Below are 13,844 nucleotides of genomic sequence, written 5' to 3'. Positions count from 1 at the left end.
CACAAATTTCACATCATTTTGATGCATAATGCACAGGCCAGGTCACGGTCAGTCAAAAATGATCTCATTTCTTAAAAAAAAAACAACTTAGAACAAACTTGGCCTAAATTTTCCAGTTTACTGTGAAAGTTGAATGTCACTTACAAGTTTGGGGTTTTACTGTGAAATTTCACACACAAATTCAGGAAGGCTGAAGAAGCACTCCGGAATCGAGATGCTACTGCAGGTCTTCTCTGGAGTTTGTCGAAATACCTAAGGCTAAATCTAATTAGTGTTCTGACCCAAGGCAGTCTCCCAGTTTTAAAGCAAACCTTAAAACTCTAAATCTGTAATACACTGAATACAATGCAGATGTATTTAAAAACTTATGCATTTATCACAGATGAAATTGGCAGCCAATTTTTCCTAGTCAATAAATTATGGAAAGGGCAAGGCACATGCACACAGCTTGATACTGCTTTCAGATGTTTGCAAGCAGAAAGGAAATTCTGTTTGGCCCTTTTATGCCTTGTAAAATGCCGAAGAAACAACAAGTGAGTGTACCCTGAAATGAATTCTTCTGCGGGCACAAGGGAAGACATGAAAGAGCTTCGCTTTCTAAAGCCACCTTTCAGTTCCTGCTGGAAGAGCTTAAAACCAGGCAAACCTGGGAGTAATATGAGTTCTATCCACGTCCACAGCTGAAAGACTAAAGCTGTCGGTCCTTCCTCACTGTGGGCTGTGAGAGATTTTTGCCTTTAACATAGGACCTTGTATGGTGCTGCATAGCAAGACCACAGAAGTGCAACATACACTCATTGATCGATACTTCTGAAAATGTTGACTTAAATTTTTCAGTAGAGAAGAACCCATTTCCTGCAGAGAACACGAGCACTTGCTAAAGACCCCATCAACAACATAAACATTGGCTCATAGGAGCTGACATTAAGAACCGTGGTCTGATCTGCAAAATGAACAAAATATTCCCTGAGGACAAATGGCAGTGTGGTGTAAACACCATAAAGAAAATATCTCCCTCCTCTTAGTGAAATTTTTCTGGAACTAATACTGCTGTCTCCAATCCTTTTTTTGCATTGAAGTCCATGGCATAACTCTCTGCCAAATTCCCACTAGGAGCAAAATGATAAAGAATGACTTGGACTGAATGGAGAAAATGCTGAATGAAGTACAGAAATAACATGGTAGCAAACGGAAAAGGCTTGAATGCAAATGTGCGATGGGATTTGGTGTAGTGAAGGTGCCTTAGGGGCAGCTCCACTCCCTCCGGCTCTCCATCAGTGCTATCAGCTCTGCTAACACCCTAAAGTACACATGCCAGGAGCATCCCCCATGGCCCACCGCAACAGCCCGTATCCCTTCCTTTACATCCTCCTCTCCACCACAAAAGGGAGGTGCAGCCACACTGTTGCTGGGAATGGTTCCTGACCTGTGCTAACGTCCACAGGGCACATGGCAACCATGTGGCAGTGCCTTGGCATGACTGAATTTGATAACACGGGTGCTTCTAACACTTGTCCCTCTCAGCTCAACTGCAGTAATTAAGGTTGAGGGGATCAGCTTCATGAAGAGGTGTAACAACATCAAGACAGGAAATAGGAAGAGAGAAGAGAGAAGAGGAGATGAGAAGAGAAGAGAAGAGAGAAGAGAAGAGAAGAGAAGAGAAGAGAAGAGAGAAGAGATGAGAAGAGAAGAGAAGAGAAGAGAAGAGAAGAGAGAAGAGAGAAGAGGAGAGAAGAGAAGAGAAGAGAAGAGAAGAGAAGAGAGAAGAGGAGAGAAGAGAAGAGAAGAGAAGAGAAGAGAAGAGAAGAGAAGAGAAGAGAAGAGAAGAGAAGAGAAGAGGAGAAAAAGCAAGAATCACAGTATCTTTGAGTTGTAGGTAACAAGTCAAACATTCAGACGTTTTTTGTTGAAACCACACTGTCGTAGTATATTCCTAATAAAAGCTAATAAAGCAGTCCCCTCCCACTCCTTCAGAGGAGGTGACAATGTACGACTGGATCATCCCCAGCACAGGGGCTATTCTGGCAGCCTCCAGTCGTACCAAGCAGCACTTCATAGCTTCCCACACCTCACAAGGCAAGAGCAACTTTTTCTATGCTCTACGCATAGGATTTACCTGTTCAGCTTCTCCAGATGGAAATGAAGCTGGGAGGAGAAGGTGAAAGTGTTTATTCACATGTCACTATGTGAAAATTTAACCCTTTTAATGGCATCTTAATTGTATGGCAATGGCTGCTTCTATCACAGTGCTGCTGTGCTCTCTGTTGTAGCTATAGCAATGAATTACGCTGGGGTTTCTTTCATTTTCTTCTAATGTTTTCTTCAAGCTGAGCCTGCAAGTGGGTGGAAATACATCTATTACTGAGAGTGCAGAAAAGACAGCTATGAAACTTGGGGTCTGATTCTGACTCTGATTCTGAATTACTGCCTAAACCCGGGCAAATGATTAAACCTCTGTGCACTGGATTACCCCATCTGTAAAAAAAAAAAGGGCGGGGGGTAGGATAGATGTAGAGAAGAAGCTGAATAAAGTATCTCTCCCTTATGATGATGTTATATAGCCTGATGTCTGAGAACCTTTGCTAAGGAAATTTTCAGAGAAAAGAGTAATACTCTTAAGTGGTGTAAATGCAGATATGCTGGCAGATTGCAGAAGAGTTAGGACTGTTTACAGAAGCTGAAGATCTCTCTTGCTAAATGTTGTTGTCATTTCATAACCAAGTAAATGGCAAAGAGCAGTCTGTAAATTTATGTGCAAACTCCCATCTGTGCCAGCAGAAAGTAATTTCAAAGATGCAAATAAAGCTGCCATGCAGTACCTGAACTGTATCAAATTGAGATTACTGGCCGTAGTGCAGTGATATGGAAGTTGAAGATTTTGGGGTTTTGCACTGAACATACAGGAGCATTCAGCAAAATATATTGCTGTGATGTAAGTGCATTAATATCCCTTGCCTTGTCAGGGAGATCATGAAGACTACTAAATTACAAATGGTGTTTACAGCGTTAGCTGAGGAAGCTAGGTTTCTCTGTTAAGTTCCCTTTTCTGGTACAGGCTTAGCAAGATCATTTAGTCTTTCTGTATCCTATTTTTCATTCTCAAAATGCTGGTAACAACATAGACATGGTGGGTGCCAATAGGTTGCAATATATGGGACTGTACAATGAATTGATTTGCTGTTTCCTTAAAACTAATACATTTTCTCCTATGTCAAACATTTATTACTCTAGCTGCAAGGACAGGTGTCATTAGAAATAGAAATTTACTGCACAATGCGATTTAGCTTTTGGACATACCTCAAATGCTGAAGAGTTTACACTAAGTGGAGGAAAAAAAATGCCCCCGTTTTAGTGGTCTTCACTGCCATATGGACACCTCACTGCATGTTTGGCAGTATATTACAGCTTGGCACTGGCAGTATTTTCATTTCAAACAATTTTTGAGCAATTATTTTTGATGCTGTTGTGAAATGCTTGTCTCATGTTTTTCGCTGATGTGGGTTCTTCAAAATGATTAAGAACCACCCAAGCACAAAAATAAAACCTGTTAGGTTCTGTCCAAATTACTGCTGGGATTAGCCTAGTGTAATGATCACTTCTGAAGTCTGGAATAATATCAGGGAAACAAGACTCTTAAATATTTGTGATATCCATCTTGTTCTAAATATTTGCACCTTCTGCTTCACTTCTCAGAACAGTGTTTCTTAATTTTCTACAAGCAGGAGGATTTCACCAAGAAGACAGCAGCAATACTTAGCACTTGAATAGCACTTTTCACTTTCCAAATGTTGTACAGATATTAAACAGTTTTCCCAAACTCATGCAAAAAATGGGAATTGAGGAAAAAATGTAAAGGTGTTAATGGAAATTTGGTGCCTATACTTTATGCTTTTGATAATCACACCCACTCCTATTGCTGTTTTTCTAATAAGGGAACTAAGATGGCCAAATCCTGATTTCACCACATCAGTTTAACTAGTTTGTAGCAAGCTCTGTTCCCTATTTCAGTGTTTTATCCGCATCTCACAGTAATCACTGGGCTTACTATATTTGTAACCTCAAAACATGTTAGCTGTTCTGTGTAACCCAGGGTCCTGTTTGTGAAAGGCACTCTCTAGAAGATACTGGACAGGAGTTTTTCTGATGCTGGTGTGATCACGACATTGGTGACAGCTCTCAAATGAAAGTTACATAATTTAAACTGATTTCCTTTGTTATTAAAAATTGACTATCCCAGTTCAAAAGTAGACTTAATCGGCTGACTGGAAAAAGAGCCCTTACTGCCATAGAGAAAGCCTTGTAGAGCTCTTGGTTCTGTCCTATATGATTCAAAAAGGGCTGAACAGTGGATGCAAGCAGCTACTTGAGGTTATAAAACACCTGAAAGAAGAAGAACTGCTCTTTAAGATGGGCTTTTATCAGTTGCAGAGAAAGAAAGGAGAAGCTGTTACTAACGAAGCCTGTCAGATAAGTGCCATTAGAAAGCTGGAAGGTTATTGAGACTATTATTCTTTAAAATTGCAGTAAAAGACACTAAAAATGAGTTATGGCTCAGTGCCTTGAAGAACTGCCTGAGCAACCCACGAATAAGCAGACTCAGCCATAAGAAAGCATATAGTCACGGTAGCAAGTTCAGAAAGCTCTTTAGCTCTGCTGAGCAGGCTCCCCAGTAGCTGCACTACGTGTGCTTGTATTGTGTGGAGATACATCTAACTCATCACAGCGAGAGGCACTGTGACATGGCTTCATGGGTTAAATCCTCTGGCTGGTTTGAATAACACCGCTGTTTCTTTTAGACATCTCATTTTGGAAGAGTACTTGTCTGGGGGAGTTATGGCAGTCAGGTCCTGATCGTGCTGGTCCTTCTCTAACTGAAAGGAAAATATGGTGCTCATCTCTCAGAGACGGGTGACGGGTGCTCCGTGGGAGGGTGGGTCTCTTGCTGGACTGGGTTGCTTATGTCCTCTCCTCAACACATAATATTCTGCAAAGATGCTACTAAATTTTAGCCTTTCCTCTGATATTCCCCATGGCATGGCAGAACCTATCGAAGGTATCTAACATACCTTCGTATGTTATCCAGGTAAAGAAGCTTGCAGAGATCAAACAGACTTTGCTGAGAGCTGAACTTTCCTGTCAGGTGAAAGTTTCAGTGCTTGCAGGATATAGTGTGGCATCTTGTAAGAGTGGGCTGTCATCGTTGTCCAAAAACATGAAAGAGCAAACAAACAAACAAAAAATGCATCTTTTTCTGTCTGGCCTGCCCGGTTCCTTTACCAAATGAGATGTCTGGCTGCATTCATTTTGTATCACTTCAGTTGACACTCAACAGATGCAGATGTGTTATTTTTATATACCACTGCAAGACTGAGCACAAACAGAATTGGGTGCTGTTCATCAGGTAGAAAATTAGAAATGACACATCAGCCTCTTAAATAAGTAAAACTAGAGCTTGCAATTGGACATGTAGAGATCCAAATTGTACTTACAGCCTGAGAACTGAAAGGAGGACATGAGGATGAGCGTGCCTAGGTCTCTATTGCCCAAGGTAGTCATCTTAACTTCTACATGCATACAATGGTGCCTAGAGTGAAGAACTCCGTTTGCTTTATAGCTGGGCAACTGCCAACTTGCAAAAGTATGTTTTACAGAGCCAGCAATGTCATCAAAGTTGTAAGCTTAAATACGGTTATGTTATCAACTTAAACCTGGCTCTTAATTTGAAATGTTTAGGAAAGAGCACTGAAGTCAGCTCTCATATAATTTTCATTTACTAATGGAGTAATCAACATCTGTAGAGCATGCAGCCACAAAATCTTTCACTCAGTGAAAAGCGTGCTCAAAAATTCTCTTGTCTGAGATCTATAATCTCATTTTAATTAGCATTGCACATGATTACTCCAATCAAAGTAAGTCAGTGGCAAACATTGCCATCTGCATTCATCGTTAACATCAGCTAGCACGATGGCAGTCAGTGATTTTAAGTTAATATGTGGGCTCTGAGGTGCAAGTGTCTGTTCAAGGACAAAGAACACTGCCCTACTTTCTTTCTACTACTTAGCTTTTGAAATGCACCCTTCATCTTAGAACTTGCCAACTATGGAGCATTTCCAGTTTTACATCTGGGATGTGACAGTCTTGCATATTCTCTGCAACAGAAGATACTGCCATTTGTTTTGAGTAACTTAATTATGCATGCATTCAGGATTGTATTACATCTGCCCAGTATTCAGCGTGGTTGCCGACTGCATGGTTAGGGTTTTGAGATGTTGATAGGCTTCCATGGCAAGGTACACAATTATTCAGTGAATTTTTAAGATGACGACTGTTCAATACAGTGGTAAAACTCAGACCACTGCATGCTGATAAGGGCAATACCAACAGGATGATATGTTGTATGCCTGTTTGTGTGTGCACTGCCATTTCTCCAGAGATCAGGTGTCATTAATTGGTTAAGAAGAGGTGACTGATGATACTTAGCTGTTTCTGGATTTATATGCTGCTTCATCATACCTCCTCACAGAAAGCCTTATTTGAGAAGGCAGCAGATGACCTGCTATTGATAAGAATCCTTTATGAATGTAAATTTTTCCTAAGATATAGCCAAGTTTTTAAAGGATTTCCACTGGTAAGTCATTAAAATGTTTCAAAGGTTACATGCAGTCCAAGAACATTTACCAAGAAAGGCACAAGCATATCTAAACTCATGGTTTATGTAAAATTCAGCAGGATTTTTTATTGTCTTCATCCTCAGAGAAGGGAATTATCTGGGCTTTTCTGAACATGTTAGTACATGACTGTAAACTCTTTAAGAGAAGACATATTCCAAATAGCATTTTTCCTCTTCCTGAACCAGACCTTTCATGCAAAGTGAGTGCTTATGAGAGCTTTTAAATTATTTTGGTTGCATAGTTACAATTCTGATAACTTTTTTTTTAAGTTCTCGTCATTATGAGAGGTAGCCTTGAGTGTTTTAAATCTACCCATAAAGCTGCTAGAATCATTCTCTGCAATTACACTACAATGCACAACAATTAATTATATCAAATCCTTCTCACAGAAGTGTTTACTAGTGAAGAGATTGCCACGGCTTTATTTCTGACAATAAAAGAGTAGGAATTATTATACACCTCTTGGGATTTTACTGATCTAACATTTCTATAGTCAGGATTATAATCATATTATTTTCCCTATAGGAAATAAACATCAGTTCTTGACAGGCATGATCTTTAAATAACACTTCATATGGGAAAAATATCCCCATGTATTTTTCTCCTGTAAGAACCCTGGTCCTACACATGGGACTTTTTTGTATAGGCATACCCAAGGCAGAGGTCCACTTCAAACTGGTGGAAAACATCTTCAGCAGCAGACGAAGTAGCTCAGGCTGCTTGCTCAGGTGCTGCGGCATGGGGGGACTGGTGGTGGGCAGGGAAAGCAGCGGTGCTGGCTGCCCCCCGAGGGCGTTTGGAGGGGGTATGTCAGACTAGTGCTGCTTGGGTCAGGGCACCTTTCAGTTTAGTTTCCAGTTTCAGGAATCCGATGTGTGCAACCTGACACAGCTGCAGGACATGAACCAAAGCGCCGAGAGTGGGAATAATCAAGAGATTCCCTTTGAAAGCTCACTTCTGGTCTGAACGAGATGCTAAGATAGGTGCATCCATTCACCTGAAGAAATGCATTACCCTGAGCACGGGTTTGGTCCCTTGTATTTAGCCCTCCCAATGCACCCCTGTCTGCCAGACACCCCCTCTCTGAGCACAGGGAAATGTGAGAAAAGGACAAGCCCCACAGCCACAAATTGCTGTTGGCAAGGTGACAGGAGGGGCTTCTGGCTACCAGGTTTGTCTACTAGATACTCTGATACGGTGATTGTTCTTCATAAAGTGAAACAGTAAATACCATGCTTTACTTTACTGTTCAGTTTCTCTTTAAAAAAAAGAGGATTCTGTAAAGATTAACTTCACAGTGGGAAGTTTTCCTCCGAGCAAGACCTTTCCCTTTGGAAAGCAGCAAGGGTTAGCTGTAACATAAAATACGACAAATTGTTCAGAAGTAAATGTTCCCCAAACTGATAGAATCACCTGTCTTCACTTCTTTATTTCCTTCCACAGAGCCATGTTTGACTATGACAAGAGCAAAGACAGTGGCCTCCCAAGCCAAGGACTCAGTTTTAAGTATGGAGACATCCTTCACGTCATCAACGCCTCGGACGATGAATGGTGGCAGGCAAGGAGGGTCACTCTGGAGGGAGACAGTGAGGAGATGGGAGTTATACCCAGCAAGAGGAGGTGAGTGCTGCCTCCTCCTTCCTACCTCCTTGGCCATGATGTTAAAATATTCCATTTTATTCCAAAGACAGGGTGCATCAATCCACTGAAAAAATGGGGAAAGTCAAGGAAAATCACACAGTTACTATTTCAAGAGTTGGAAGATATGATTTTGGCTGTGAGATTTAAAGAGCTCAGGTTGTTTAACTGTACTGAAAAGAAACTCAAAAGGTGACTCAATTATAGTGGATTAGTAACTTCACAAAGAAAGGGAGGTAGGGGGAAAGAGCACCATGTACTGAAGAGCTTCAGCAGAAAAAGGAATAACCAGAACCCAAGTCTGGGAATTAGCTCTGAATTTGAAGTAGAGCACCTGTGTTAATGTCAGGGCGATTAGCCATTGCATCAAACTGCTGAAGGATGTAATGAATGTCTTGACATTTTCAAATCAAGACTGTATGTCTTTCTTTTGTGAGAGTAATAGAATTAAACTTCTCAGCCTGTGTGATATAAAAAATGACGCTAAATTATATAATGGTCCTCTCTGGCTTCAAAATCTGTTAATTTAATCTCTGCCTGCCCGGAAACTGATGGATAATCAATATCACATATAATATAAATGAAGGAACTTTCATCCACTCTCCAACCTAAATCTGAACCTTTGTTTAGCTGTGATGGATTCGTGCTGACTGATGGAGAAGGAACAGACATCTGAATCTCTCTCATTGTTTGCATTGTTTACTCTGCCTGGGCGCTTTCCTAAAATTAGCCACAAATCCCTGATAGTATCAGAACTACCACACAAATCAGTATTACTTTCTGCCTCTGTTGATAGTTGCTATAGAAAGGTCAAGATCTGAAAGGGTAGGAGGAAAACGAAAACTGTCAAACTCTGTTATGTTTCTCTTTTGCAGCAATGCTCTCATACTTCATATAAACTTTCTATTCCTAGCTATTTCGGCTTTAGCATTAATATAAAAATTATCATGCCCATTTTTTAATAGTGGGGAAATGAGACATTTGATGCTCTAGAGCTCCTGCTGCTGTTTCAGAAGAGTTTGCCCAGGTGCTAATAGAGTTCATGGTACTCCTTCGTCTAAATTACTTAAAAGTAAACTGAAAGGCCATCAAATACCTTGTTGATATGAGCCCTGCAAGGACCTTATTTTCTCTAATCATGACCATGTTTGAAAGGCAACCACACCAGCATTTTCAGCAAAAAGCAATTTTGGAGTTGTATAATAGATAGAAATAAAAACTACATTATAATTTTCAAGATGGGAAAAATGTGCCCATTAAACAGATTTAGTCTCTAGATATTGAAAAAAAAACCTTGCCTACTATTAATTGCTACAGTCAGTACGGTTGTAATGACATGATTGGATCACAAATGGGAAAAGAGGAAAGTCTATTCAGTTATTACTGAGGAAAGTATGTGTGCAAAGCTCACTTGCAGTGTGGTACATACTATGAAAAGCTACAAAAAGCTGTCATACATAATAAAATAACTATAGGTGAAAAAAAGGGCAAAGCAAAGCAACGGATTAAGACGTGAAGCTGTATCTTCTATAAGGTGGAGAGGCTACAGTGCCTAAGCCTTATTGGGTTACCTGCACAGTGATGTTTTCAAGGACAAAAGATAGAGGATCTCTAGTCAAGGTCAGACATATGATACAGCCTATGAAAAAGATGTGGCTTGGGCAACACTGGAAGAAAAGAGAGAAAAAAAAGGAAGAGAGAGGCAAGACAAAAATAGGTTGGTTAGAGTCTAAAAATAAGAGTCTTGAATTTGAAAAGATGCAGGTATAGTTACCATGCTCTCCACTTGTCATCCTGATTCTCCACTAGTGAATCTGAGAGGTCTGGAAAAATCAATGCCATCCGATTTTCTGTCTGCATTCATGTAATGATGCGATACACCTGAGCTGGGGTGGGGGGAGGTTGCTATTATTTCATAAAAGGTTTCAGTTGTACAAGGTTATTTTTTCCAATGCACTGAAAAGTGAGTATTATTTCCTTTCTGTGGATTCTGGATGATCCCTCAGAGCCAGTGAGACTGATGTGCTCTTGCCAGCATCTTCTGTGGTCATTTATACCACCCAGGGGGAGGATGAGCAATCAACACATACAGGGCTGAGCTACAGAGAATAAAGCTCATCATACTTGCCAGAATGTACTAATTCTGAGTTGAATTTCCTCTGCAGGTGTGATTTGTTGACTATGAGAGGCTTGATCTAAAACAGAGTAGTCCTGAGATTCATTTGACCAAATGTAGGCAACAACAGCATGGAAATTTTTTGTACATCTTTTTACAGGAGAGCCCTTCACACAGTGACATTTTAGCATGAGCTGATAAGAGAAATTTTGAGTGATAAATCAAGACTCCATACTGGTTTTTTCCTCTATGATATATGTGATACACCAGAAGAAATCATAATTTATAATTATAGGGGAGCTGCCACTCATTATTCTCTCCAGGATGTTGGATAGATTACCAGACTTTACCTCTTAGTGATTCAATAGAGTTTGAAAGCTGCTTGTCACTAGATTTCAGTGCTGCTGCCAATGTGTGTACTCGTTGCCTTGTCGATTGTTAAATTGTAAAGTCAGGCTCTAAGAGGGACTTCTGGAAGGTAGCACTGCACCTAGGGGAGGGTTACTCAAAGAGGCAGCACAAAGAAATGAGGGTGTTTCCCCATTGCGGTTCTCCACTGATCTGTGCAAGGACCAAATTTCATGAGCTGGTGAGCTGGTGACCTCAGTGGAGATTAACGAAAATATAATGCTCAGTATCCTGCACCGCTAAAATATCATTGCAACTCTTTCCACATCTGAAAACAGCATTTTGTCCATTTGTCAGTATACATTTGGTGTCTGATTACAGCTGTTGTTCTCGACCATGGGACTAAGTAGTCAGTTGGTTAGAAACCAAATATAATAAATATAATGCTAGAAAGGTGTTGTGATATTGTATAATATTGATATTGGGAACAGTAGGACTTCAGCATAAGAGACTGCAAACCACTCAGTTGTGGTTTAACGGTCACCAGGTGTTATTATATAATATTAATGAATTAATATTGCAGGCCAAATTTCTCCTGGTTCCACATCCACCAAAAAGATTTATCCAAGCTACGTCTAAGGTGAGAGCAGGGCATAGTTATTATGCTGGGCAGAGTCTCCAAGGTGAGGAGACATAACTACCAGTCCTGTACCAATGTCTCAGCCTGTGGTATTATCTGTGCACTATGTTTGCACATGTCAATTGCTCCCCTGTCATCAAAAATAACTATTTTACACTAGAATGACCAACAGAATTAGATTTACACTGGATTTTTGTTATATTTAGATGTATAGATGTATAGATTTAGATTAGAATTTCTACATACGCTGGGCTTTTGATCACAAGAATTTTTATCTGCCTCATTGTGCTTCCTATTGTCCAGATAGATAAACAAAACAAATTCAGCTTCCCATAAAGGGCAGTAGCAAGCTGAGTAGCCTATGTCTAAGATTCCCTCCCTATGGAAACACTCACATTAGTTAAAGTGAGCCAACAAAAAGCATGAAACCAATGTACATAATAAGTTAGAGTGTATTAAATTCCTAGACAGATGCTCTAATTCAGTAGTAAAGAGATTTTAATTTGCTGTAGCATTGATTTTACAGCTCCAGATCTTTTCACTTTTTCTTTGCTGAGTCTGTGCACACAGAAAAGCTCCTGCATTGCAAGCCCTACACAACAGCAACCTCCCACTCCGTGAATGTCAAGCTTCAGCATTTTCTATGACGAGTGTCTATCTGCTTCACTTGGGTCAGTGGGTCTGAAAGTAATTTAGTCTGTGATTTCACATAGATTGCCCCAGAATGGCCGAGCGTAAATGCTCCCACTGTAGCCAATGAGGATTTGGTCCTAAAACATTAAAATATTTACACTAATCTTTCTGTTGTCTTTAAGATGTGCAGTCACAAAACTGCTCACAGACTGGACATCACTCTGAGATATCCATTTTCAGGTAGCTTAAGTACATCTGACTGCAAAATGTTATGCAACTTGTATCTCTGTTATTAACCAGCTGAAGGTGTATGATGGTACTAGCCCAATATTTGTGTTCTCAGACAACAGTCTCCCCACAAATACATGTAACCACACTCTCCTTTCAGAGCAAAATGGGGAGGAAAGTACATAAAAAACAATGTTTCACAAACATTTGAGGATAAGGAACAGAGTTTTTCCCAGCACAGAAGTCCCTGTGGGCAAAAAGCCAACTTAAATTTGTTATTCTGCTCAGCTTGGCAAAAGGGCATGTTTATCCACTCAAGTGAGTTTTATTTTTAATGGTTTCCTATAAATTGTCTACCTTTCTAAACATCCCTTAAGACTTTAATCCTTAGATGATAAAACTTTTTAAAATGGCATAATCACGTTACTAAAATAAGTTACCAGACTATACTTACTAATCTAATTGGAAAAAATAAGTATGGAGTAAAATTGATATGTATGTGTATGTATAAACCTCTTCCTGTTCTCTTGCAATGATGGGAAACTTTTATGCTGAAGGAAAATAGCCCTTAGCTTTTAAACAGAATAAGGTTGTTCTACAATTTTATGAGAATTCACTTCCTAATGGCATTAGGTCTGCTTTTTTCATAAAATATTGACCAGGTGCTAAACTGCTCTCTATAAGCAAGTCACTGAAGATGGAGAGCTGAACGAGAGCATGTTCTCTCCTACTGAAAAATACATGTTCTGTTGCAAAAATACCACTTCAGGAACGCTCAAAAATAATTTTGAGAATGGGAATCTATTGGCAAGCTCCAGACCTCACATAAACAAAACTAAGCAGGGCAGAGAATGGAAACAATAAAAAACTATGGACTGAGTCTACATATTTGGACTATAAATAGTAATACAGATTTTCACTTATCTTTCACTTGATGAGTAGACAAAATAAATATAATGTGGATGACCTGGAAATGGCAAAGCAGGACAAGAAGAAACACGTTAACAAAGATGTAAAATATAGCAAGGTCTTTCAAGTATCCATTTTACATTGCATTCTTCTACTTGATAACTCCCCTTACTACAGTTCTCATGCTGGATTTGGAAATAGCTTTTGTTCTGCAGAACACCTCAGTGCCAAGTCTGTGCAAGTTAGGCTACTGTAACCATTTTATTTGATTCTCGACACCAGTTTGCAATTTGCATCTGTATTCTACATCAGTGGCGAATGCTGTTATTGAAGTTTAAAGCATGTCTCACTTGATATTTTACATCTCCGCTGTGAAGACTGATTAGTGCTTTTAGAAAGGCACTGACAAAATTCCCAGAGGTCCATTAACCCCCAACAATGGAGGATCACAGTTCATGTCTGGTTGAGTTATGCTTGATTTCTTCTTGTTTGCAGTGTACACGAAGAACTGAAAGTCTGATTTTGAAAAATCCCAGAGGCTCATTTTCAACAGCTACATATGCCCAGAAACACAAAAGCAGATAGACATTGCAGTGCAGTGAGTGTTGCATCCCAGTAATAAGTTCCTTAGAAGAGGAGTAGGGAGAGAATAGCATCCCAA

General features: G+C 39.9%; 1 protein-coding gene and 1 long non-coding RNA gene across 40 annotated transcripts in view; one reads left to right on the top strand and one right to left on the bottom strand.

The window, feature by feature from the left end:
- LOC104318653 (uncharacterized) overlaps positions 1-13,844 on the bottom strand; it is a 541,518-nt gene that overhangs the window by 306,202 nt on the left and 221,472 nt on the right. The window lies entirely within an intron of this gene.
- The window catches only part of DLG2 (discs large MAGUK scaffold protein 2), a 1,018,165-nt gene that overhangs the window by 949,294 nt on the left and 55,027 nt on the right, over positions 1-13,844 (top strand). For all 36 annotated transcript variants that reach the window (XM_069808461.1, XM_069808468.1, XM_069808464.1 and 33 more), the window contains one exon: positions 8,115-8,291. In XM_069808461.1, the coding sequence (XP_069664562.1) occupies positions 8,115-8,291 (177 nt within the window). The remainder of the gene's footprint in view (positions 1-8,114; positions 8,292-13,844) is intronic.

Source organism: Haliaeetus albicilla, chromosome 20, assembly GCF_947461875.1.
Source record: "Haliaeetus albicilla chromosome 20, bHalAlb1.1, whole genome shotgun sequence".
NCBI lineage: Eukaryota > Metazoa > Chordata > Aves > Accipitriformes > Accipitridae > Haliaeetus > Haliaeetus albicilla.
The sequence above is the reverse complement of the archived record's forward strand: the minus strand, read 5'-3'. Positions and strand labels throughout refer to the sequence as shown.